Here is a 27,731-nt window from a genome sequence, read left to right as displayed (position 1 = left end):
GATGCTGGCCTGCAGGGGAGGGCAGTTGGGGGCGACCAAGCCAGCAGGGGAGAGCAGTTAGAGGCAACCAGGCCTTCAGGGGAGGGCAGTTGGGGGGGGACTAGGCCTGAAGGGAGGGCAGTTGGGGGTGATGAGGCCGGCAGGGGAGGGCAGTTAGGGGTGACCGGGCCAGCAGAGGAGGGCAGTTGGGGGCGACCAGGCCTGCAGGGGTGGACAGTTGTGGGGGATACAGGCCTGCAGGGGAGGGCAGTTGGGGGCAACCAGGCCAGCAGGGGAGAGCAGTTAGGGGCGACCAGGCCGGCAGGGGAAGGCAGTTAGGGGCAATCGGGCCGGCAGGGGAAGGCAGTTAGGCATCGATCAGGCTGGCAGGGGAGTGGTTAGGGAGTGATCAGGCTGGCAGGCAGAAGCAGTTAGGGGCAATCAGGCAGATGAGTGGTTGGGAGCCAGCAGTCCTGGATTGTGAGAGTGATGTCCCAGATTGGAAAGAGTGCAGGCTGGGCTGAGGGATACACTCCCCCCGATGCACTGGGCCTCTAGTCCCAATAAATAACACCATAATTTGTCTATTCTAATACAGATAAATTGTTTTTCTAGCTATTTGCAGTTTCTTTTGCCATTGTTTTGGGGAAGCTGTCTATGTCAGAGTACTTTAACGTCTTTTCTTGAATATTTTAAGACCATGTAGGTAGTGTAACTTTAAATTTCCCTTCACTTTCATTCTATGTCTATCTAAAGGGAGTCTCTTGTAGGCAGCATGTAGATGGGTCTGTATTTTTTTTAAAAAAAATCCATTCTGACACATTCTTCTTCTCAATTAGAGTTGATATGTCCGTGTTTTTTTTTAAAGTATGTTTTTATTGATTTCAGAGGAAGGGAAAGGGTTAGAGAGATAGAAACATCAATGATGAATCGATTGGCTACCTCCTGCACACCCCCTACTGTGGATCAAGCCCACAACATGGGCATGTGCACTGAGTGGGAATCGAACTGTGATCTCCAGCCAGGCATATCCTATATCTTTTGATTGGAACATTTAGTCCATTTACATGTAATTATTGATAGGTATATGCATCTTGCCATTTTGTTGTTTTTGAGGAGTTATTTTCTCTGTCCCTTTCTTCTTTTGAGCTCTTTTGACTTGCTGGTTTTCTTTATCATTTTGTTTGGGTTTCTTGTCTTTATCTTTTTCATATTTTCTTTTGGTTTGTGGTTACCATGAGGTTCATATATATCCATCTATATCTATAATCTATTTTAAAATTATCAGAATTTAAGTTCAAATGCATTCTAACAGCATTATTTTTACTCTCCACTCCAATTTTGTTTTTGACATCGTTTTGCATCTTTTTGTTTTGTGTAGTTCTAGCTATTCTTGCTAATTTTATCTTTTAACCTTCATATTAGCTTTTTACTAGTAAATGGTTGACTCACTGTAGTTTATTATGTATTTGCCTTTACCAGTGGGATTTTTTTCTTATAGGAATTTTCTTATTTTTGGTTATAGCCTTTTCTTCTCTATACAAACTAGTCCGTTAACATTTCTTGTAAAGCTGGTTTAGTAGTGGTAAACTCCTTTAGTTTTTGCTTGTCTGAGGAACTCTTTATTTCTCCTTCAATTCTAAATGATGACCTTGCTGGATATAGTATTTCAGGTTGCAGGTTCCCTTTGTTCCGCACTTTAAATATTTCCTGTCACTCCTATCTGGCCTGTAAAGTTGCTGCTGAGAAATAAGCTGATAGCCTTATTGGGTTTCCCTTGTATGTGACTTGTTTTCCTGCTGATTCAAGATGGTCTCTATCCTTAACTTTTGCCATTTTAATTACAATATGTCTTGGTGTAGGCAACTTTAGGCTCATCTTTGGAATTCTCTGTGGTTCCTGGACCTGTATGTCCATTTCCTTCCCTAGATTAGGAAAGCTTTCAGTCATTATTTCTTCAAAATACTTTTGGCCATTTTCTCTTTCTCTTTTTTTCTGTAATCCCTATAATACCAATGTTAGGGTGCTTGATGTTGTCAGAGGTCCCTTCGACTATCCTATTTTTAAATTCTTTTTAAATTTTGCTGTTCTTATTGGGTGACTTCCAAACCCCTTGTTCTGTCTTCCAAACCACTAATCTGTTCTTTGGTATTATCTAATATTCATTCTTTCTAATGTATTCTTCATTTCAGTTACTGTGTTCATCACTGATTATTTATTACATTTTCTAACACTTTGTTGAAGTTTTTTCTGAGTTCCTCTATTCTACTCTCAAAATTTGAATTCTGTAACAGGCAAACTACTTATCTTTGTCTCTTTACATTTTTCTCTGATTTTTTTTCTTGTTCCTTCATTTGAGCACTTTGAATACACCACCCGATTGACTTCTGACCTTCTAGGGTTTGAGTGGGAAATTAGCTAACAGCCTATAGAGAATCCTTGTATGTAATGAGTTGTTTCCCTCCTGTTGCTTTCAACATTCTCCCTTAGCATTTGTCTTTTAACATTTTGATTATATTGTGCCTCGATGTAGTTTCTTTGGGTTTATTGCTCAAGATTGCTTTGGCTTTCAGGGTCTTTAGTGATTCGATACAAATTTTAGGATTAAATTTTCTGTTAAAATGCCATTGTACTTTTGATATGGTCTCCTTAAATCTGTATATTTCTTTGAGTAGTATGGACATTTTAACAATATAAAATCTTCCAATAAAAAAACACAATATATCTTTCCATTTATGTCTTCAATTTCTTTCATCAATGTCTTATAGTTTTAAATATACAGATTTTGTATTTTGTTTTTGTAGCTACCGTAAATTGTATTACTTTCTTAATTTCTCCTTCAGATAGTTCATTGGTAGTATATAAATGTTTAACTGATTTTTATATGTTGAATTTTTATCCTATAATTTTCTGATTTGTTGATTAGCTCTAGCAGTTCCTTGAAGTTCAGGGTTTTTCATATATAGGATCATGTCATTTGCAACATATGATTTCACTTATATGGAGAATCTAAAAAACAAAATAAACAAACCAAATATAAACAAACTCATGGTTGCAGAGAACAAAGTGATGGCTGCCAGATGGTAGGAAAGTTAGAGGAATAGATGAAAAAGGGTGAGGATTAAGGTGTGCAAATGGCCAGTTATAAAAAGTGACAGGAATGTAAAGTACAGCATAGCGAATATAGTCAGTAATAGTACAATAACTATGTAGCTTTATTTTTGATTTTTGAGACTTGCTTGTAATGTATCTGGAAGATCTCTTTGTTTATGGACCTTCATAATTCATGTATCTGGATGCCAATATCTCACCCAATTTGGGAAATTTTCAGTGATTGTTTCATTAAATGAGCATTCTGCACCTTGCTCTTTCATCTTCTTCTGGGACTCCCATAATGATTTGCTCTTGTGATGATGTCCCATAATATGGTAGACTATCTTCACTCTTTTTTTTTTTAATTCTTAATTTTTTCTTCTCTTGACTGGATAATTTTTAAAAATTTATTGCTTGTCGTTAATCCTCTCCTGAGAATATATTTTCATTGATATTTACAAAGGGTGGGAGGAACAGGGAGAGACAGTGAAAGAGAAACATTGATGTGAGATATGATGATTGGTTGTCTCCCACAGTTCCCATGACCAGGGCAGAGAATTGAGCCTACAACCCAGGTGCATGCCCTTGACAGGAATTGAACCCAGGACCTTTCAGTCCAAGGGCCAATGTGGCTAAGGCTCTGACTGGGATAATTTAAAGAGATCTGAATTCAACTTCACAGATTCTTTCTTCTGATTAAGTCTGCTGTTGAGGCTCTCTATAGTAATTTTCATTACATTCATTGTATTCTTCAGCTTCAACATTTTTGTTTGGTTCTTTTAAAAATAATGTCTTTTGTTGAACTTCATTTTGTTTATGTATTACTTCCTGAGTTCATTGAGCTATTTGTGTTAACTTGGAAGTCCCTGTACTACTTTAAAATAATTAAATTCTTTTATAGGTAACTGGTAGATCTGTTTTTTTTTTGGGGGGGGGGTGCCAGTCATTATATAATTATTTTGTTCCTTTGGTTTTGTCAAGTCTCTTTACTTTTGCAAGTTTCTTATGCTCACTTATTAGCCCAAAATTAGTTTTTAAACTTTATAGGGTTTTTGTAAACACAATTTTTTTCCTTTCTTTTTTCTCTTTATTATACTGAGTAGGACTTCTAATGCAACATTGAATAGAAGGTAACGATTATCTTTGCCTTTTTTAAAATTAGAGGAGTAAGGGATTTAATATCAAACCATTAAACACAGCGATTAGATTTTTATAGTTGCCAATTATAAAGGGGTGGGATTCTCTTTTGTTTTTGGTTTGGTGGGAGTTTTTATTATGTGTTCCCTTTTGTAATTTTTTCGTTTTGATTTTCCTCCTTTATGTTAAGCTGATGAATTATATTGCTAGGATAAATTCCACCTGATCTCACTCTATCATTTTTTTTTTCATTGCTAAGCTCTATTTCCTACTATTTTGTTAAGTGTTTTTGCATTGGTGCTCATGTGGGACATGAATCTTTTTCTTTTCTTGTATTTGTCAAGTTGTGCTACTGGTGTGTGCCAGACTCATAAAACAAGCTGAAAAGTTCTTATCTTTATTTCTTGAAAGAATTTGTGTAGAACTTGGTATTATTTCTAACTTAAATATTTCACTTGTGAGGCAATCAGGATTTAAGTCTTCCTTTTTTTCTTCCTTCCTCTTTCTGATTACAAATTTCATACTGTAATAAATATGGAGCTATTTTTAGACTTTTTCTTTATGCATCACTTTTGAGAAGTTTTATTTCAAAAGACATTTGTCCATTTCATGTGAATTGTTGAATTTGTTGGCATAAAGTTGTCCATAACATGCTCTTATTATCTTCAATGTCAAAAGGCCAAGTAATGATGTTCCTCTTTTCATTTCTGGTAATAATAATTTGTATTTTGTCTTTTCTACTTGATCAGTCTTTTAAGTTCCCTAGACTGTCATAATACCTTATCATAAACTGGGTGGCCTGAAACAACAGAAAGTTATTCTCACATTTCTGGAAGATAGAAATCCAAAATCAAGGCTCCCTCTATAGGCTATTGGAGAGATTCCTTCCTAGTTTCTGGTTGCTGGCAATCTTTGGCATTCTTTAGCTTGAGGCTACATTCTCCAGTCTCTGCCTGTCTTCACTTTGCCATCTCTATTTGTGTCACAATGTGGTCTTTTTATAAGGACACCAGTCATTGAATTTAAGGCTAATCCTAATCTAGTATGAACTCATCATAACTAATTCCATCTGCAAATACTCTTATTTCCAAATACAATCACATCTTGAATGTCTGGATGAACATGACTTTTGGTGGAATACTATTAAACCCATGTACTAGTCTTGCTAGGTGGTCATCCATTTTAATCATTTAAAAAAACTCACTTGAATTTCTCTTCATTACCATCAGTTTTGGAAGTTTCCAGTCAATATTCCTTCAAGCATTTCTTCTGTACCATTCTCTTTATCCTCTCCTGAAACTCAATTATAAAATGGAAGGCCATTTGACTTTGCCTTCAAAACTCATATATTGGATTTTAATTTGCACTCTTTTCTCCTCAAATTTCAGTTTTTATATTTTCTTTTCTTATTGAATTTATTGGGTGACATTGGTTAATCAGTTTTTATACTTTCAAATGCCCTGTCTTCAAGTTTATTGGTCCTTTTTTCTATGTGTAACTGTCATATCCAATTGTAGAATTTTTTCTTGTGTTTTTCAAAGTTCTCATGTCTGTTGAAAGTCCCCATCTTTTCATGCATGTTTTCCACCCTTTTTACTAGATCCTTCAGCACTTTTATCATGGTTATCTACATTTGATAACTGCAGCATCTTGGAAATCTCTGAGTTTGCTTTCATTGACTGTTCCTCTCTGGATCAAATTTTCCTGCTTCCTTGCATGTCTTCTAATTTCTTACTCTATGCTGGATATTTTTTATAAAAGAAGAGTAATCATGAAAATAAATGTTATCTCCAGTAAAGGGTTGCTGTTCCTTTTTCATATCCCTTGAGTGGAGGCTGAGTTAATTGGATCTATATTTTTCTAAAAGTAAAAGTTAAAGAATGAAAACACCATCAAACTATTATTTTTGTTTTAAAATAATTTCTTTAATGTGTTATGTATATCTCTAAGCCTGATATTCCAGTATGGACATACAAGTCTACGTTCTTTGTGCCATCTTATCCACACATAATTTATAATTTTATTAACTTTGATTCTATCAATTTCCCCCTCACCATACTGTGATCTTCATAACTGAATTATAGTTTCCTTGATATAGAACAATCAGGACTGGATGCTGTATCCCAGGTGTGGTCACACTATGATTCGCAGAGATATAATAAAAATTTTTTTATACTTTGTACCCATATTTTTTTCACATGATGCCAATCAATCAGTGTTTATTGAAATGTCTCCCCTTTTCACAGCTGCTTGATATACATAAACAGTATTTTATTCTTAGTCCAGAAGTCTTCAGAAATATTATTTAGTCCCATTCTAGCAACTTATTCATGATCAAGCTCTGTTTCCACCATATAACCATTTTCCCTTAAATTTCTTTCTCTTACACTTTAAATTTGTTCTCACCATCTTTTATTCTGGCAGTGGACCCATTTCTTCTAAAAAGATAAAGCTTGTTAATCTTCAAGTATTCTTTTGCAAACCAGTTTGTCAGGGTCATCTTCCAGATGAGCATTTTCTCCTTCTAAGTTTTATCTGGAATCTGTACATCATTCTTTTTTTAAAAAATACATTTTTATTGAGTTCAGAGAGGAAGGGAGAGGGAGCAGGAGATAGAAGCATCAATGATGAGAGGGAATCATTGATTGGCTGCCTCCTGCATGACTCACAATGAGGATCGAGCCTGCAACCTGGACATGTGCCCTGACCGGGAATCGAACCAGGACTAGAACTGGGACCTCCTGGTTCATAGGTCAACCCTCAACCACTGAGCTACACGGGCTGGGCCGTAAATCATTCTTTATCTACATAGGTAGAAATTTTGGTACAAGTTATCCAATCACGTGCCATGACCAGAGAGATGTATGTTATCACAACTATTTTGTACCTAATTTTTTCAAGTTGTTCATTTTGTCCTTTAGAATCTGACTTCTACAAACATCACATCCCAGTAAAAAGGTTCAATATTTGCCTGCTCAAGGCTACTTTTACAAGTAATTATAATTTGTTATAAAGAAAAATCTAAAAAGTTCTTGACTGTAGTTTAAGGTAACTATTATCAATGATATCTGCTGTTATTCACAAAGTTCTCAGACTCATGAATGAACACTAACCTTCGTTTTATGCAAAACATGATTGGAGTAAATTTAACTATAGCTGCTTCTCTCAATTTTGATTAAAATCTCATATCAGAGACTAAGTTTCATGAAATTATAACCATGTGTGACAGACCAGTTAGCATAATATCTGGCCTTGTGGCAGGAATCAATCCAATAGCACTAAAATCTCTTGTGCAAAACTAAGCACCGACAGTACATGAATTCAGGCCTGCTTCCCTTTATTGGTGAATTCCAGAGAAAATATTTTCAAAAGACTGTAAGAAATGTATTAGTATGGTAAAACTATTACTGCAAAACCCAATTTGAAAGGAGCTGCTGAGCAATGCTGATTACTTGGTGTCCTGGAAAATGTCTTGCATGAGTACTCCAAACAAAACATGCTTTACAGTAATTTCTAAAACGTGAAATGCTGGATTCTGCAGACAGCTCAGTGCACTTCTGGTGTTTCACTTAAATAAAGTAGGAAAAAAATCTAGTGCTATCGTCCTTTGGTTTTATTTCCTGGGAATAAAAAAAGTATAGGCAGAAATGGTTTTACATGATCCTCTTGAAGATATCCCTTGAAATAATTTATAAAATGGCTTACTTCATGATTCTTGGTTATCAGGACCCAGCAATGTCACTGTCAGCCTTAATTGGTGGAAAATTTCAGAGCGGTAGCAGTAATTTATGAACGTTTTCCCAATCCCTGAGAATCATAATTGTCGCATAAATGTTTCATCTTTTCATCATACATCTCTGGAAAGTAGGTGTGTTTGCTCGTTGTTAATAGGACAAGGAATAGTGTCATAGAGGGTTAATCCATGTAAATTGGTTTCCACCCGCAAAGAAATTTTCTGGAACAAAAAAAGAAAAATATATACAGAAGTTTGCTCCTTAATGACAGGTCACTTCCTCAATATGTTCTGAGGTATATCTTTTGGGATTAGGAATATAAATCAATTATAATGAGTAATAAGAATGAGACAGCTATTGAAATGCCAAAGATATTGGTAGTGTTGAGAGCTGGGAAAATCAAGTTTCTCTATTCAGATCTTCATTTTTCTTTCATAGAAGAATCAATAAATCTAAATGTTGAGGATGGCCATCATACATGGAAGCAGAGCGGATGAAAATCCTGTCAAAGAATTTCTCAAATGTGATTGTTTTACAACCCTATTTCAAAGCTGAATCTTGCTAGTAATATACTACTTTTGCAAACACAGAAATGATTCATGTGAAAAATTCCTCTTCTGCCATCACTGCTTATGAAGTTAATTTTGAAAGGTTAGAGACTTGCCTTCAGAAAGTTCTCATACTTCACCTGCAGGAAGTTTGACCACAGAAATCTAATTCTGTGTTTCCTTACCTGAAAATCACGGATATAAGTCAGGAAAAAACCAAAGAAGGAACATGACATAGACCATTCTGCTGCGGTAGTAATCATGTGAAGCACATAGCCCTTGAGTGACAATGAAAAAAAAGAATAATTCTGTGAAATTTCGGACAAATGGTCTATAATTTCTCTCAAATAAAAAACCCATAATACTTATAAACCCTCAATTTTTTTTTAACATATCTTGACCATTCTAGGCAGGCATTGGAAAAGTCCTCTTAAATGATCTAGCTATCATCACAGTTTTATCTAGAGCACATAAAGTTCCATTTGAATAACTAAGAGAGAAAACTTCTACTCGAATCAAGAAGTTACTGTCTTTCCCAAAACCAAAGATTCATAAACAAACAAACACCCTTAAGTAAACAATGCTCATGATAAACTTAGTGCTATTTTAAAGCATTAAGTAGTGTATGGATTATACTTCAGAAGATCTAACAAATTATTTTATTCATTCATTTCCACAAACATGTACTAATAAGACTGATGCTTGGTAAATAATTTAAAGTAAAATGCCACTGAGAGGTTTGTGAAAACAGATAAACTCATTTTATTATCTATGTAGTATATGTCCCTCCTCCTTTTTTCTCAGGATCAAAGCTGCCATCTCTATTCAGATATCCACTATATATTTGAATCCAAATGCAGAGTCCATAATAATATACTTCCAGGCAACAAAAGGTGGGCAAAGACATGTTTTCAATTCAGAAAACAAGTATTCTAATAATAAAAGATCTCAGCTGGGTACACTGTATACTATATTCTGATTGTGAGGAGTCCATTTCTGAGAAAACTCTTCGCTATCACAATTTCCTTCATATCTTGAAAATGCCCACAGATCACAGGTGACAGGAGAATACGGAGGATGCTACATAAACCCTTTCATATATTGAAAATAACCTTAATAACTGATTAAGCAGAGTGTGCATTTAAAGAGAGGCCTCTTTAAATGCAACTTAATAACTGATTCTTCTACTGAAAATGTTTCATCATTAGTGATGAAATGAAAAACACACTATCAAAATAGTCATCTTTAATACAAAACTATGTTTTTGAAGACTCTACGTTCTTACTTTATCCTCGGGGTTCCAGTGGAGTTTCTGTACTATATCTGAGCCAAAACGGCCACTGTACAGGAGTGAGGAGCAAGTCAGCACTATGAGAAAGGCCGGTCAAGGAAGATTCTCAGAGAGGAGCTGTAAGTTTAAATTAGATTCCAAACCAAAATGGCTTTAAAGGTCCAAGAGGATCATGCATATATTTGTTTCCAAGGTCCAAAGCCATCTCCTTAAAGACTTCACGGTACACGGCAGTAGGAGACTTTTCAAAGTGCCCAGAGGGTCACTATGACGTGGCTCACATCGTCAACCCCCTTTGTCAGCAACTCGGCACTTCTATCACCAGCTTCTGCTACATAATTAACTCGTCATAACATCTCTGAAGGGAGCATGATTAGTTTAAACATTATCTTTGTTCCTAGCTCAGTTACTGAAATCTGAATTACATGTTTCAAATCCTTGAATTTGGGGTTACTATTCCAAGAATCTCACTGTCCACAGAAGGACTGCTTACAGTATGCCAACAGTGTTCACTTAAATTTTGTTATTCAATTCCCTTCTGAGTGTAGCCACATTTTAGAGCAAAGGATACTGCTAAATGCGCTCACTCCACACCAGATGACCAGCAGTAGTCTGACCCAGAAGATCTGCTTGCCATGAATTTTGGGCTGCATTAGGTAGGAAAGGGCGGTCTGAACAAACATATACAATGAGCCCATACCAAAGGTGAGAACAGCTCCACATATATGTACGGCAAAAAAGGCTGTTTTCTGAGAGGCAGAAAGAAGAAAATAAAAGAAACTGAACACATATTGCCAATACAGTATTTAAACCACAAGCCAGCAATTTCAATAGGACATTCACAGAGTAAAAAAACCCCTGCAGATTGTACAAATTACTTCCGGAGTAAATTTTCTTCCATAATGTTCAGCATAAACCTGTGGATTATAATAATTCAAATTCTATCACAGGCAGTAGTGATAGAATTATTTATCCATTTAATATGTTTGTTTATTTAGATGCCTCTTCTATGTCAGCACTGTTTAGTACTTATATTAGTTAAAAAAAGTTTTTTTCTAAAAATCTGGCCCTCACGGTTTACATTCAAGTGAAGCAGCACAAACAATAAATAATAAACTTTAGAAATGAGTACGCCCCCTACCAGGGATGGAGCCTGCAACCCAGGCATGTGCCCTGGCGAGGAATTGAACCAAACTGGCAGCAACCTTTTGGTGCAGGAGACAACACTCAGCCAACTGAGCCACACCATCCAGGGCTACCTTACTCTTTTTATCAGTATCTACTTACATTTTACTTTTTACTGTAATACACTCTGTTTAAAACGTGATGACAATAGCTCTCTAAAAATTCTGTAATTAAAAGTCTCCCTTTAAACCAGCCTGTTTTTCTAAACTGATGCTGTGTTTTATCTGGTTGAGAAGGTGCAGCGCTTGGCACAGAGGGTCTGAATGAGGGAACAACAGAGAGGTCAGAGGTCAGGGCTTGGTTCCCTCATTTTCCAATGAAGGTGCTAATTCACAAACACAGAGGCCAATGTTCTTGGCTGAAGATATAGAAAGTTTCTAAAATAAAGAAATAAAATACAACAACTTATTTGCCAAAGTCATTGGTTTCCTTTTGGAGAGCGGAAGGGTGACTTCAATGTGGTTTTTGGGTGTTAAAACTGGCAATAAGTTATGCGCACTAAGGAGATAAAAAAATGTATTGTCATTACCACTTTGTGTAACGAAGATAAAAACAACATTCAGCGCCCACAGAATGTAATACAAAATGGTAATATTTTCTTAGTTCATAATTAGGTGGATTTATTCCATACATATGTCTAAAGGCTGGAAAAATGTAGGCAAAAATGAAATTAATTATTTTAGGGCTAAGAACAGGAAAATGGATAAATTTTTCTCCTTAAAAATATTCTCATTATACTAATGAAGCTAAATACAGACCCAGCCTGATCACTGCCCACTGTGGTCAGTACACAGTCCTATCAACACAATCCTGTGAATTAAAAAGCAAAAATAAAGAATGGAGCATATTCTATTTCTAATTAGAATAGAAGTATATAAAACTGGTTTGTGGTGTTTTGTTGGGGTAGCTCTAGGAAATTAACATAGATTTCTGCCTACTTATCCCTTCCAAATTTCCCTGAGGATAAACTTTACTTAGAGAGAAAAATTCCTTTAAGTTGGCACTGAGTACTCTTACCATATGTTAAGCTGATTATTAAACACTAGAGGCCCAGTGCATGAATCCGTGCACCGGTGGGGTCCCTCAGCCCGGCCTGTGCCCTCTCGCAATCCGGGACCCCCTGGGGGGATGTTGGACTGTCAGTTTCAGCCCGATCCCCGCAGGCCAGGCTGAGATCCCCCGAAACTGGCAGTCCGACATCCCTCGAGGGTGTAGTAGTGCGCAAAGTGGCAGGTGGCCGGGGAGGAGCCCGAGCCTGGGCTGGCGCCGCTCCCGCTCATCCCGACCCCGCTGTGCCTGCTGCTGCCCCGCAGTAGTGGCGCTGCCACGAAGGCGGGAGAGGCTCACGCCACCACAGCTGCGCTCGCCAGCCGTGAGCCGGGCGTCTGGTGCCCGTCAGTCAGCTGAGCGACACTCCTGCTGTGGGAGCGCACTGACCACCAGGGGGCAGCTCCTGTGTTGAGCATCTGCATCAGTGTGAGTCAGAGCGACCGGTCAAACGGTTGTTCGGTTGCTTAGGCTTTTATATATAGAGATATATAGATACTTGTTTTCAAAGAAATTACATTTGTATTTTTAAGTCAGATTTTTCAAATGCCATATTATAATTATTAGGTCTCTTTAAATGAAGCTAACTATAGTAATAGCAAGAGAATTTTTTATCCATTCTGCTTAGTCCCTTTAGCCTTCTCAATAAGCTAATTACTAAATATTTAATGACAGCCTGTTTGTGCTAAGTACTATGTTAGGTGTTGAATATACAATGGTGAACAAAACCATTGTGCTTGTAATTAATGGAGAAATATATTGACTAAAATTTTTTTAAATAAAATTTTAAAAACACAGATCAATATATAGGAGCAAGTCTCTCAACAGAAAAGACTTTCCCAAGAGCAGTCTGTAGTGAGATCTGAAAGATGCCTCAATCTATTCAAGCTTGGGGTCGTGCCGTGTCCAACAGAGGCAACAACATATGACATGTAGTTAGTAAACTTGTCTTACTTAAGGAACAAAAGGCCAGTGTTTGCACAATGGAGACATTAGGAAGAGGAATGAGGCTGTCCCCCTGCTCAAGGTACTACAGGTCCTAAGCTACATGAAGAGAGACAATCAAAGGACTCTTCCCCTTCCCCAGTCTGGGCTGTGGGACTCTTTCCCCCTCCCCACGTGGGAGTCTGTGCTTGTTTCTCAATAAATTTCCACCTTTGCTATCGGAAGGAAGGAAGGAAGGAAGGAAGGAAGGAAGGAAGGAAGGAAGGAAGGAAGGAAGGAAGGAAGGAAAGGAAGGAGGGAAGAAAGGAGGGAAGAAAGGAGGGAAGAAAGGAGGGAAGAAAGGAGGACAAATACAACCAAGAGAAAAGAAGTAAGTTGATAAACTGTCGAACTGCTTACTTAACTCAAAGGTATTGTACAGTAGGCTATCAACCTCTCAGCCTCCTTCAGCATCATTCCCCTTGTTAATGTCCCTGTTGTCCATACCTTGTATGCATGTATGTATGAAATAAACTTCTACTGTGTTAGATAGTGCAATTCTGGGCTTTGTTACAGCAGCAAGCACTACTCTAATATCCACTTGGATTTTACTTATAGAGGTTACTAGTATTAACCATTACTAAAACACCGAGTAACAAAAAACAATCAGCCCAACTGGAGTGGTTCAGTGGCTGAGCATCAACCTATGAACCAGGAGGTTGCGGTTTGATTCCCAGTCAGAGCATATGCCTGGGTATGGGCTTAATCCTCTTTGAATCAATAAAAATATATTTTAAAAAAATAACAGAAACCAATCAGAAGCATTATAGGAATGGAGAAGTTTGAATAAGAAAGACAGAATATGCCTCCAATATATGTATTTGTATGATGTGTGTATTGTGTTTTTTTTATCTACACCTGAGGATGTTTTCATTGACTCTGAGAAAGAGAGCGAGCGAGGGAGAGAGAGAGAGAGAGGTATTGATCGATTGCCTCCCACATGTGCCCCAACTGACTGGGGATTGCACCAGCAATGGAGGTATATGCCGATTGACCTTTCAGTGTAGGAATGACGCTCCTACCAATTGAGCTACAATGTGTTTTTATGTCTGACTAGTTATTAAATGTCTAACTAGGTTATCAAATGTCTAAATGGAAACTTTAAAGGCTGTAGAGAGATTAATCAAAAAGCACCACAGGCCCAGGATGCAACTGGTAGTACCAAAGCCTTATCTGAAAGAACATCGCCAGAAAGAAATGCGGGGAGTTTGCAAATGTTTGGTGACAACTGACTGGTACTTTGACATTAAGAATTCCTGAGAAAACGCTGAAAGAGCTACAGATCCTTCCTCTACCTCCTCACCTAAGGGCTGGGCACCTAGGAATGCAGGTGATCAATGGGAGCATCTAAACAAGAATACCAAAGAAGTAAATGAGTGTAACTTGTCAGGCATATTTTTAAAGAAGTTTAAATCTGTAATTCTCACTTATAATTTATATCAATTCTCTCTGGTCTTGGCGTAATCTCCAATTAAGTAGTAATAAAGAGTCTAGTAAGTAAAGTCCTGTAGATCCTTAAAATGACAGAATAATTTCTATTTAGTCAACAGATTAATGAGAATGAAATTTTCTAACTGTAAGTGCAGCTATTTCTAAGAGTGTCAAATAATTTCAAAGCAGTGGATTCTATTTTGTGAGCGCAAAGAAACAATAGCAGCATGACACTGGGTGCTCCAGGTGTTCTTGGTCACATGTACATTCAGGGACCTCGGGGAAATACCTGTGCTGGGTTAAAACACAAACCTGGAAATTTGCCACAAAAGAAAGTCCTAAACAACTCAGCAATCCAAGTGTGAGGCCAGCCTTGTTTAACCTGCAGACATATTTCCCTTCAGGATTCAGAGCCTGAACTTGCTTATAACGAACATAAATGGTAGCAATGCCTGGGAAAGAGAAAATCCAAAAAACAGGTAATAAATAACCAAGAAATAAAGTTGCCAATAAAGAGTTCGCAAAGGTCACTGCTATCCAGAAACAGAGATTTTCCTTTATTTCTTATTAGTCAAGAAAGGGCTAGATCAAACTTTCCCTTGCAAAAACATTGCCAAAGAACACGAAAGTACAGAAAATGCAGCAGAGCTATGCTTTTGTAGATATGTGCTTGAAAACTTGAGTCATACAGTGAAATATTTACTTGACTTTAATTTTTGACTTCCTATGAAAGAATGCAAAGAGTTGCAATTGGTGGAAAAAGCAATACTTTAGCAAACCATTAGTAAAAATTTGGTTCAAAAAACACGTAATTAATAGGAATGTAAAATACTGTAGCAGAACTCCATTCCTTTGGCATTAGAGTATCGTTCAAAAATCGAAACATGCTATCCTCAAACTTTGAAATTACTTACCCTGAGGGGATGTAGTTGGTGTTAGTTGTGGTGTGTTGACAGCTCTTGTCCTCTATTGGTTGCTTAAGAAATCCACTTAAGGCCTCAAGGAATATTTGGTAATACTTTACAACTTATATTTGAATGAGTAGTCCAATAGCTCTATAAGTTTTTTTAAAGATTTATTTCCATAACTCAGCATTTCTAGAAATTGCTTTTCTTTTAAAAGGAACATATCTACGTTCAATAATTTAGTGATAACATTCCCTCAACTATAGTAACTAAAAAAGTAAAACAAGTAACACAATATTGTCTAAAGAAGAAAGGGGTGATTTGGCTATTACTTTTCGTCATTAAGACTGTTCTCATTACTTACATAAAACTGCGGCGAAATTTAACATTGCCCCAAACAGGCACTTTTCTGGAGCGACGGTACCAGTGTCACTGAAAGAAAAAAAATGGTGTGTATTTCTACCACTAAATTTACACGTGTGTTTCTTCTAAGGGATAAGAAACAACAGGGGTTACTTCAAGTCCTTTATCTTTTCATAAATCTATGGGTTCGATTCTTACAATTGCATAAGGACATGACAATTTGAGCTCACGATATTTGCTTAGTTCACTTTTTATCATATCACTTAAATTACTTTTTCACATACTAGAAATCAATGTAAATTAATGAAAAAGCATGTTAAGAATGTTGTTACTGACTTACATCACTCAGGCAGTATGATCATCTGTCTCTGAATATTCTCTAATATCACAGATCCTTTCAAAAATCTTTTGTTATTGTTCTTTTTTTAAAAAAAGTACATGCTTATAGATTTCAGAGAGGAAGGGAGAGGGAGAGAGAGAGAAACATCAATGATGAGAGAGAATCATTGATCAGCCGCCTCCTGCATGCCCCCTACTGGGGAACGAGCCTGCAACCTGGGCTTGTGCCCTGACCGGGAATCAAACCCTGACCTCCTGGTTCATAGGTTGACACTCAACTACTGAGCCACACTGGCTGGGTTGTTATTGCTCTTGACTCTGCCTATAATTCAAATTACAGCTAATCATTTCATGATTAATCAAAAAAATCTTTATAAAGAACCTACCCTGTGCCAGACAGCATGTTAGGGACAGGAATATGGTGGCAAGTAAAGGAGACAAAGCCATTGGCTTCCTGGAGCTTCCATTTCAGACCAGTTTTGAGCCCCCACCTCCCTATGGCTGTGACCAATCCTCTAGCGCATTGGTCGGCAAACTCATTAGTCAACAGAGTCAATTATCAACAGTACGACGATTGAAATTTCTTCTGAGAGCCAAATTTTTTTTAAAATATATTTTATTGATATTTCACAGAGAGGAAGGGAGAGGGACAGAGAGCCAGAAACATCGATGAGAGAGAAACATCGATCAGCTGCCTCCTGCACACCTCCCACCAGGGATGTGCCCGCAACCAATGCACATGCCCCTGACCAGAATCGAACCCGGGACCCTTGAGTCCGCAGGCCGACGCTCCATCCACTGAGCCAAACCGGTTTCGGCCAAATTTTTTAAACTTAAACTCTATAGGTAGGTACATTATTATTAACTTAATTAGGGTACTCCTAAGCTGGCCTTTGCTAAAAACTCAAGGGGCCAAAGAGCCGCATGTGGCTCGCGAGCCGCAGTTTGCCATCACTGCGCTAGCAGAATGCTGACTCACAATATTCCGTCCAGACCTCTGTCACAACCAGCTGCCAAGGCACTGCAATGCCCGTTGTTCGGGGCAGTGTGGCGTGCACAGATCCAGAATTGCCACCAGGGACTAACCTGGGTGTGCTCCTTGGCCTCCCTAAGACTGTCTGCAAATGGAGCTACTATCCTCTTCCCTGCCTCACCGCGTGGCCAGGGCACATGCCCTGGTTGTGGGCTCAATCCCCAATGGGGGGCGTGCAAGAGGCAGCCGATCGATGATTCTTTCTCATCATTGAAGTTTCTATCTTTCCCTCTCGCTTCCTCTCTGAAATCAGTAAAAACGTATTTTTTAAGAAGTACTATTCTAAAAAAAGAGAAAAAAAGGAATGGAAAGTCATTTCTGGTAAGGAATCAGGAAGACTTGGTGAGCATCTGGATTACGTTTACGAAAAGTAAAGTATCCAATATGAACTGGAAGGCCTGTTCCTTCCTACTCTGAAACGCATCTTCAGATACAAAAGCTTCTGTTCCTCTCTGATCAAGTCCAGGGAGTGGGGATCATGTTTTTTTGTTGCTGTTGTTCCTTCTACCTTTCAAGTTTTCAAGAATGAAGTATACGTATTATTCTTATAATCAGAAGAAATACACACAATTTTAAGTTGAGTTCCAAATGATGCTCTTGTTTTGGATTACCCCAAAAGTAACCCAAAGCTTCCATGTCCAAGCCGCTGGCCGTGCGGGCTCCTTCCCTGGCCCTGGAACACGGTGACACAGACTGGCCTCCAAATGAAAACAGCCCTGCCCATCGCCTCGGCAGCACAGCCCTTCACCCCAGCGGTCTGCCCACTATTTTGATTACACACCATAAAAAAAGTGTAATCATGTAACTTCAAAATATATGTATTATTATTACACATATCTTAAATTTCAGCTTAAATATTTTGAGATTTTAACATATGCACAGAAGTTCTAATAGTTTCTTCTCAGACCCCAGTGGCTAGTCTCACGGACCCCACTTGGGCCTCCACTACTTGAACCTAGACAGCACCTGAAACCAACTTGTAAATTGTCTTTGAAGTGACCTTGACTTTCGGTTATGCCCTTTGCTGCTGTAACAACTAGACCTTTTAGTTAGGGTTTATGAACAGAAAGGATCTAGTTTAACAATCATTTTTTAGATATAAGGAGAGGAGCTTAAGAGAAGTCAGATAAGTACCATTGAGTTTAAATAGGTTATAATGTTGGGAAAAGATCCTAGGGCAATAATACAAAGTTCATTAGCAGAAAGACAGATGGGCAGGGATAGGAAAGGAAGTATCTAGGGGACTCTGGGTCAGGAAATCACATGTGGGACCATCAGAGAACTGAAACTGAGAAAGAACTCAAGTGGCCTCTAAATTATTTAAAGCTCTTTAAAATGAAAGCAGACAAGTTCTCGAAGGGGTCATAAAAATGCTGAAGGACCCTCATGAATCTTTTATATGTGTCTTCTCTTGAAGTTGCTAAAGTGTGAATTGGCTTCTTAAACCTGTGGTCGCCCAACCTTTCAACCTCACGGACCACCAGTGGTCCGCAGACCACCGGTTGGCAACCGCTGCCTTAAACTACACGTACCCCTAGCAGAGTAGTAAACATTGGTGATTATCAGATTCCTAGAACTGGAACCTTAAATAAAAAATATCTTTTTGTTTTATAAATCTTCCCCAAGTGTACCCAATTTATTGATATTCTTTGTGTCATACCATTTGTAAAAAAAATACATTTAGTCTTTCAGTTTATCATCCTTTAAACTGAAAGGGGCGTGCAGGAGGCAGCCAGTCAATGATTCTCTCTCATCATTGATGTTTCTATCTCTCTCTCCCTTCCTCTCTGAAATCAATAAAAACATACTTAAAAAAAAAATGAATAAAAAGGTTACTTTTTCAGAAGGTAAACAAATCAATAAATGAAACAACTCCAACACCGAACATGCCAAACTCTGAAAGGCAATCCACCAACCCATTCACCACGTGTGTGCAGGCAGGAACTAAAGGGAGGTTAGAAGAGGGAGGTCAACTTTTTGCTTTTATAATCACTCTGGTATTGTTTAAAATGTGTTAGAATAAGCACACATCACCTTTATAATTGAAAAGAAGGGTTATGGACATACAAGAAATTGAGTACTTCATTAGCAATTTTGAAATTTCAAAAATATTTGCGATAAATGTTGATACTTAATGTGTCAGAAAGATCTAGGTAACATGTCCTGAGAAGTAAGCGCGTGGCTTCCAGAGTCAAATTGCCCAGTGAAACTGATTCTCGGTTCCGTCATTTACTGCATTGTGCCTCTGGACAGTAGCTTAACCTTCCCGGACCCCATTTCCTCACGTGGGGGTCGCAGTTCCCACCTCAAAGGGTGGCTGTAAGGACCCAATTATTTAAGACTGAAGAATGCCTAGGACATTACCTTGCACGTAGGTAGATCAACAAATGTTTGTCATTACTATGATCTTTCAATATTATTATTGTCGTCTGCAGCTTTTTTTTTTAAGGTTAGAGTAACTCCAATTCTATCTCCTGAGACAACTTCGAATACTGATTTGGAGGACAAAGCACTGAAATATCACAATTCACTACACAAGGCCCTAAATGAATCTTAACGTTCTGTCTCCACATTTCTCCATCACAGAGAAAGAGCCAAGAATCCTTCCCTCTTATGTTCCTCCTATAGTTGCAAAGCCAAACGTAACATTTGAATTTCAAAATGCTAACGATACCTCATGGCTTCCATGTTAAAATATGAATGAGAAATAACCTATAGAATACATTTCACTGACCTGATATAAGGCAAAGCAGGGTCAACATGGTGGAGAGTGATGGCAGTGATGTACGAAAATATGAAAGCAGCAGCCGTCCAAATGACAAGGGCCGAGGGCAGGAAACTGAGTCCTTGCTGAAACCACCACATCTCAGACATGACTTCTGAAGCAGAAAACAAGTCAGACAAGATTATTCACACATGCCGAAACCGGTTTGGCTCAGTGGATAGAGCGTCGGCCTGTGGACTGAAGGGTCCCGGGTTCGATTCCGTTCAAGGGCATGTACCTTGGTTGCGGGCACATCCCCAGTGGGAGATATGCAGGAGGCAGCTGATCGATGTTTCTCTCTCATCGATGTTTCTAGCTCTCTATCCCTCTCCCTTCCTCTCTGTAAAATATCAATAAAATATATTTAAAAAAAAAAAAAGATTATTCACACATATCGCATCTTTTCTGCTTTAGCCATCCACTCCCTCAACCTTGGACTTAGCACTCTGAGCTGCTCCACCTCTAAAACCACCCCCTCCACCACCTACTAACACCCGCTCTCCTTTGACTTCTCAGTAAATGAAATGAAGTCACCCACTTGCCAGATCCAGACTCCTTTCCCTCCCATCCTTCCACACAAAGTCAAGTACCAAGTGCCGTTTATCCCACCTCCGAAATTTCCTTAAAATCTAGCTCTTCTCCCCACCTGCACTGCCACTGCCCCACCGAAACCACCCTCACTTCTTGGCCAGCTTGTTATTATAACCCACTAATTGGTCCTCCTCTAGACTGGACCACAACCTATCTAGACTCCGCCCTAAAGCCAGAGTGACCCTTCTAATTCTACAATACCAATCTGACCACCTTCTTCTCCCACAACGAGTCTTTCAGGTCCTCCCCGATGCCCTTATGAACATCCTCTCCTCCTCAGCATGGTCTGTGAGGCCCTTGCACTGTCTGGTCTCTGGCTACTCTCTTTGCTCCCACTTTCTTGCTCATCACCTGCATCGTCATGACAAAAGCAAACACAGTGTTTACTGTGTCAGCAATGTTATTAAGCACTTTACACTAATACAGGATCTCACTGACTCCTCGCAACAGACTTACAGAGGTTAAGAGAACTGCCCAAGGTCATGGGGAGGTAGAGACAGGAGTCAAACTCAGGCAGTTCCATTCTGCCACTCATCGCTGTGCTATACGCCACAGCAAACTGCTTCCAGATCTTCGAATGTGGCATTCCTCCTGGGCCCCCCCAGACCTCCATGCACGCGGTACTGTCTGGATGAGTAGACTACAGTGCTCTCCCCGCTCCCTCCCACTACCACCAGTCAACACCTGCTCATCCATCTTCGAGTCTCGACTGCGGTCCTTCAGCCGAGTGTCCTGCCTGGTTCCCAACAGCACCTCTGCTCCCCCCCAGGACACTCACACCACGTATCGGTTACTTGCTTGTTTGGTATCTTCCTCACTAAACTTCAAATTCTGTGAGAGCAGGTACCAACTGTTTTGTTCACCATTATATTTTCAGCTCCTACATGAGGGGGGGAAAAAAAGAGAGCACCTAAATATACAAAGACCACACATCACCACGTTCTCCCTTACATCCCAGACTGAGGATGCTGGTAAATAACAATGAGTCAATAATGTGAATCAGCAAACATGACTGTCTCTTCATGCACTGAATTTTAAATAATAAATATATAAGTACTTTCAAATGATAAGAAATTACTCATATGCATGTGGAAATAATCGCATGTTTGGAGGAGTAGCTTCTCATAGTTTAATGGACTGAAATTGAGCATTTCCCATGAACTTTGCAAAAACTTACAACTCTTCTCTCCACCCATCCTCCAATGCGCTCAGCTTTCTCATCTCAGACTTTCCAAATAATGAAACCTCAGCTATTTTTGACTTGTACTTGTCACTCTGTCATCTGACTTATTGCTAAATACGTGTATTTAAATCTCGCCAAGTAAGTTTCTTTTCCCTTGTTCTTAAAGCCACCATTATAGACTTGAGTAATTTCCTGTCTGAATTACCATAATCTCCTCCTTTCCTGTCCTTTTCCATCGTCAGTCTACAATTCCACTGATTTTCTTCGTGTATTCAGTTAATCATGACAATTCCTCCCTAAATTCCTCAGCATAAGCTTCTGGGACAATAATTCTCAATTTCTATAAATTTTGAACTACAGTACTTCTAAAATCTTTAATTTTTCTCCTTCCATCTCTTTAAATGTTATTTGAATTTGTTTCTGATCATTCCAATCTAAACTCCTTAGGAGTCCGGTACCATATGTGTTGGTTCTGCCAACGCTTGCACAGGAGTTCTATGGTTTCTGACGATGAGCTCAACTGGGAGTGTCTCAAAGGATGAGATGAAGGGTGACCCATTGCAGGGAGGGCCTGTGTTTATTCTGCTAGGCGCTCTGACATATAACCAACCCAGGCCAACTTTAATTTCTTGGCTTCAGGTTTGTCAGCGCATGTAGATATGTCCGTTTGAATCCTGAGTCTGGGCGAAGCAGACCCTGTAGTGTGATATAGTAGGCAGCCAGGCAGAATGGGCAGAGCAGGAGCCGTAAGCCCTGCTCCAAAAGGTCACCAGGCGGAAAGCCCTGGAGATCTAGCAACGGGCAGAACTGGGAGGACAAGTATTGCAGGGTGGAACCTTGCCCCCAGAGTGGCCTTTTCTCCCAATGGTCGTGCACTTTAGATCCCCTGACCTTTCATAATGCAGGTCATGGTCAGACCCTCCCCTGACATGTCGCTAGTCATGTGGTAGACCCCCGAGAGGAGGAACGGGGCTGGAGAAAAGCCTCATAGGACTCCTGGACAAGCCCTTGCACGACCACTCCCATAAGCATTCAGCCTTCAAGACAACGAGCTTCTGACCCGCATCAAATAATCTTAGGAACAAAGCCTCAGGTCTGCTGACCACAGAGACAGAGTTTTGGTCTAACGAGAGATAATATCTAGGCCTCAGTTGTGTATCAACTCCAGACCCAGCAAAGTATCAAGGCCAGGCAGGGCAACATGGACCATGGCTGACATCAGGACCAGCTGTGATGACTGAAGCCCCCCGGCCCTGGGGCTGACCAATCAGCGCAGACCACAACCCCCAGGAGACACACCTGGAAAGTTGAAGAATATTCTGCTGAGGTCCTCTTCTGAGACCTCCAGAGAAAAGCCCTTAAGACAAAGGACCAGCAGGCTTACACTTTCTCTCTCTGCAGAACTTTGTCCTCTCCTTCCTTCCCTCAGGCTGTTTCCTTTGCCTTTCTGTCTCCTAAGCTCCAAGGACCCGTCTTTCGCCTCTGTAACCAGTTTCCCGAGTTCATGCCGCTCACTGCTTCCTCCGCTGGCTCACTTTTTCGGCCTGTGCCTTTCCAAGTAAACTTTCACTTCTATTTGCCTTGCTTGGCTCTGAATTCTTTTCTTAGCTGCACTCAAGAACCAAGGTCTAACACCTGGTGCTGTCCCCTGTTACGGTTTCTGTTCTCCAGGAACAGTTTGTTCTGAGACGGTGCCTTTATTTCCACCACCTGGAGCTGCGTGAAAACAACATTTCTTTGTGATCTCCCTTTGTCAAGGAGGTGTTTTTCCTAGCCCACCTTTCACTGAGCTTATAAAGATTTTTGAGGGCTCTAGCTAAATTTGGGGGGAGGGGCTTGTCCAAGGCTATGAGTTGTACAATTTCAAGTAGAAACATTTACATTTTACTTTTTATGGAAAAGTCATCCCTTGAAACACAGGTGCCATTTACGTGAATAAACACAGGTATCACCATGTGAATGGTGCCTCCAGAAGTTGTACCCCGGGGAGGTCAAAGGGAGATGACTTTATCTCTCTACTTTGGGGGGGCGGGGGGGGGGGGGAGGAGCCTATCACCTATCCCCAGCTGTGCTTCGTTTCTGCTATCAGCCAAATGCCCCCAAAGGAGACACACTGCTAGTTTACTACTGTGGTCTCAGCTCTCTGACTTTTTAGCCCTGAGGATTTCCCTTTCTTCCCTACAAGACCTGCTATGCATTTAAAAGGCTAATATGTAATTTATTCAGCATTTAGGTGTTTTGGCAAAATGAATTTTCAAAACATTTTGTCCACCCCATTGCTAGAAGCATAACCTCCTCCTCATTTGATCCTTTGTGCATGTCCAAATCCTTGCTAGTCTTCAAAATCGAGCTCGAAAACCATTTTCCACCCACAACACCTCCCCTAATGCCTTTGCACCTGGAAATAAGCACCCCAGGGCTTCAGAGAACACTGAACATTTGCACATCCCTTACTGCTCACTATCCTCCACAGTAGGAAAATGTGGGAGGGTGTTTTAAGTGGATAAAGTCCTTAATGGGGACTCCATTTCTCTACCTAAGCACAGCAGAGGGCTTTGCTCAATATTTTATGAATGAGCAAACAGCCCAAACCAAATTCTCTTAAACCCCAAAAACGTTCGTAATTTTTGTTTCAGTAAACGGTATTATCATTTTGCCAGATTATCCAGATTCCAAGACCTCAAAGTAACCTCACATGCTGTCACTGAGTGATGGCAATTCTACCTCCAGTCATTTGCAACCATTCTTCCTACCAGTTCTCAAGTCAGAGTTTCAACTCTCTCTGCGTAACTACTTTTCCCCCTCCCCTCCATCCATTCTATATGCACTGCCAAATGAACATTCCTACAACATTCTTCTGTTCGAAAACTTGTTTTTTATAAACTTGTACAAATTTGGACAAGCTTCCTTAACTTCTCTGAACCAGTTTTTCCTTTGATAAATGGCGTAATATTATTGGCAAAGGCTGCACTGTCCAACACGTTAATTAGTAACCACAGGTGGTTATTTAAAATTTCAATTGACTAAAATAAAATTTTAAATTTCAGTTCCTCAGTCACATTAATGACATTTCAAGTACTCAAAAGCCACACGTGTCTAGTGACTACCATAGAGGACAGTGAAAATAGTACATTTCCATTCTTGTGGAAAAGTTCTATTGGACTGTGCTAGAAGGTTATTACTGGGGCTGCACTGACATAGCACAAGTAAAGAACTTAACACATTGCGGACATAAACAGCAGCTTTTAGAATGAACTGTTAAATGTTCTAAAATAATTCTCGCTTCATAGAGGTTTATTGAAGAATTAAATGAGATAATATATGTAATAGGTGATATGAATAATATACTGTCATAGGGGTCAATAAAAGTTTGTTCTTCTTTTAGAATGTAAAAGATGACTTACCTGTTTTAGTATCAGTCTTCAAATCTGCCCAAACCTGCCCCTTTTGAAGATCCTGAAAACCACATACAAAGAAAATCAGAGATTGTTCAACCCACATGCTTTAAAACACATACAATTTCTAGTCAATGCACCAATATTGTTCATGGGCAGAACGCTATGCTATAGGATTATTAATAGGTTATTTTCCCTATAGAGTTGATACTTGTGTGTTTCATAATGATGTTGAACTATATAGAAATAAGTATTTTAAGTCTAGGATATCAATTCTCTGATCCTTTTTTATATTAGACACCTTTCACTGACCTCAGAAAGGATAAAAGAAAATACAAAAACAGTAAGTTTCCCCTACAGGATATTAAAAAAATGCAAAAAGAATAATAGCTTATTAAGCACTATTTTTTTGTGATGCAATGGAAAGAATGCAGCTGTGTCATCAGATTTATCTATGTGCAAATCTTAGCTTTGTCATGTTCCAGCTGTATAATTTCAGGCAAGTTGTTTAGCTTCTCTGAGTTACAGTATTCTGACTTGTAAAGTAGCAATCTAAAAGGGTTTTTCCTTAGAGTTGAACCCAGTAAACATAAATATAATAATGACAATTTTATACAACCATAACTAGCCACAAGGATGGGAAATGACAACACTTAATTCTTTGTATACATGAGTCATCTTGGATTCGTATCTCCTTAGGTTTTGAGAATTCTAGTTGTTTCCACTGACAATTTAGAGAAGCAGGGCTTGAAATGGTTGCCCAGTTTGCAGACAACTGAGAAATTTCAGCACACGGATTAGGGGAGGAAGATGAGTATTGCCCTTGTATTTTCACACTGGAAAACTGGAAGCATGGCTGCCAACCAAGCAGAATAAGAATTTTAATGGTTAAGAATTTAAGAAACCTGCTCAGCCGGTATTGCTCAGTGGTTGAGTGTCCACCTATGAATCAGGTCACGGTTTGATTCACGGTCAGGGCACATGCCCGGATTGCGGGCTCAGTCCCAGTGTGGGGCGTGCAGGAGGCAGCCGATCAATGATTCTCTCTCATCATTGATGTTTCTATCTCTCTCTTTCCCTCTTCCTTCCTCTCTGAAATCAATAAAAATATATTTAAAAAAAAGAATTTAAGAAACCTTTTAAAATCCTCCAAAATATGCAGGAATAATCTTCACATGGTACGATGACTTTAAGAAAATGTTCTTGCATCTCATACCTATGTTCTGTGCTTTCTTTGACGATCCATGAATCAGAGCTGCAGCTACAACTTTCAAATTTCATAAATATTGAAATGCCACTGGTAATAAGATCAATTCCTTATGCTGTCTCCTTTTATAAGTGGTGACTGCTGAGAAACGTTAAGAAAATTCTATTTTATTTTTTATAAATTTTTTTAAAATCCTTCCTGAGGATATTTTTCCATTGATTTTAGAAAGAGTGAGAGAGAGAGGAAAAGACAGAAATATCGACATGAGAGAAACACATCAATTGGTTGCCTCCTGCACAGGCTCGGTTGGAAAGGAGCCTGCAACCGAGGGAAATGCCCTTGACTGGACTCTCCAACCCGGGACACCTTTGGTCCGCGGGCTGATGCTCCATCCACTGAGCTAACCTGGCTAGGGCAAGAAAGAAAATTCTAGATGTTCCAAGTGAAGACAGAAAGCCCTGGAGGTACACAGAACCATCAGGTCCAAAGCATAATAGAAAATGATTGTTTTTCTAAACTCTAGGTTGGACTTCTGACAAATGAAATATTCTTGTAATGGTTAAATCCCAGAGTCTAGAAGATCACGCAACTTTTAAAATAAGTTGGATCAAATATCACTGGTAATTGGGGGAGAATCTGATGCATTGAAAATTACAGCACTGCATTTGGGAGATCTGGGGAAAAAATCATTTGTTTTTCTCATGTACCTTAAAGTAAAGCAGTGTTGTGGATACAAAGACTTGCCATTTACCTGTCAGTATTGGGCTCACCCCACCCCCACCCCCAGGATAGAATTGCGGGTAGTAGCCCCGAGCTTCGCGTAAACACAGCGGAACACCACAGATCTCAATTTCCCTCCCCTCCCCGCGCCGACACCTCCCCATCAAGGAATCGGAGCCCAGGAGTGACAACTGGAACGCAAACTCAACCAGTTTTTCGTGGGTCTGGGGCAAAGGTTCCCGGTAACCGCAGAAAACAAACGAAACCAGGGAACTGCACAATTAGACCACTGCCTCCTTCCGGAGGCGCGGGCCACTTGGATGCAGACCAGGGCTCGGCTGCGCCTGGGGCTGGGAAAGGATGCGGGAGGCGGGGCCTGGCCCGGCATGGGGCAGCGGGGACAGGGGTAGGAGAAGGGGGGGAGACCTAGGACAGGGACAGAAAGGTGAGGCACGGAGACCTGAGCCCAGCCTGCACGCACCCCCAGAGCCCGCCCGCGGCCCCCACCGGGCCCCGCGCGTGCCTCTCAGGGTCGTTCTCGGAGGCACCGCGAGCTGGCACCCGACCCGCGCGCCCGCCACGAGGGTCCCCGCGAGGCGTCCCCTTCTCCCGCCGCGCGCCCCTCTGACACACACCCCTAGGGAGGGCTGGGGCCGCTTCGCACCCCGCTTTCCGCCTACCTCGCTGGGTGAGCCGCGGAGGCGGACTGCAGGGTCCGGCGCCTGCGGGCAGGACGGAGACGGGGCGGGCCCCGCGGCGCGCACCCGAGCATCCGCCCCGGGCGCGCTCCCGCCGCCGCCCA

At 40.1% G+C, this 27,731-nt stretch overlaps 1 protein-coding gene across 6 annotated transcripts; it reads right to left on the bottom strand.

Moving 5' to 3' along the window:
- Window positions 1-1,502: 1,502 nt before the first annotated feature.
- On the bottom strand, window positions 1,503-27,731 carry DRAM2 (DNA damage regulated autophagy modulator 2). Of its 6 annotated transcripts, XM_080648993.1 has the most exons (11): window positions 27,610-27,687; window positions 26,219-26,350; window positions 25,012-25,063; window positions 21,109-21,304; window positions 19,804-19,948; window positions 15,699-15,766; window positions 14,742-14,881; window positions 10,354-10,531; window positions 9,777-9,859; window positions 8,677-8,769; window positions 1,503-8,164 (listed from the first exon to the last, which is right to left on the bottom strand). In XM_080648993.1, the coding sequence occupies exons 5-11, from the start codon at window positions 19,941-19,943 to the stop codon at window positions 8,057-8,059; spliced, it is 810 nt and encodes a 269-aa protein (XP_080505119.1). In that variant the 5' UTR covers window positions 19,944-19,948; window positions 21,109-21,304; window positions 25,012-25,063; window positions 26,219-26,350; window positions 27,610-27,687; the 3' UTR covers window positions 1,503-8,056. The 6 variants fall into 6 exon arrangements, with proteins under 6 accessions (XP_080505119.1, XP_080505118.1, XP_080505117.1 ...); XM_080648992.1 differs by lacking the exon at window positions 26,219-26,350 and having other exon boundaries at window positions 21,223-21,304; window positions 27,610-27,731; XM_080648991.1 differs by lacking the exon at window positions 26,219-26,350 and having other exon boundaries at window positions 27,610-27,709.

The sequence above is a fragment of the Plecotus auritus genome (assembly GCF_963455305.1).
Source record: "Plecotus auritus genome assembly, chromosome: 12".
NCBI classification, from domain to species: Eukaryota; Metazoa; Chordata; class Mammalia; order Chiroptera; family Vespertilionidae; genus Plecotus; species Plecotus auritus.
This window is presented reverse-complemented; position numbering and strand designations above follow the sequence as displayed.

Coding starts and splice junctions, on each gene's coding strand:
- DRAM2 (XM_080648992.1), bottom strand. CDS start 19,943: ATGTCTGAGATGTGGTGGTTTCAGCAAGGACTCAGTTTCCTGCCCTCG. Junction 15,767..19,803: donor CCTGCTTTGCCTTATATCAG/GTCAGTGAAATG, acceptor TTTTTCTTTCAG/TGACACTGGTACCGTCGCTC. Junction 9,860..10,353: donor TGGAGTGAGCGCATTTAGCA/GTATCCTTTGCT, acceptor CCTTTCTCATAG/TGCTGACTTGCTCCTCACTC.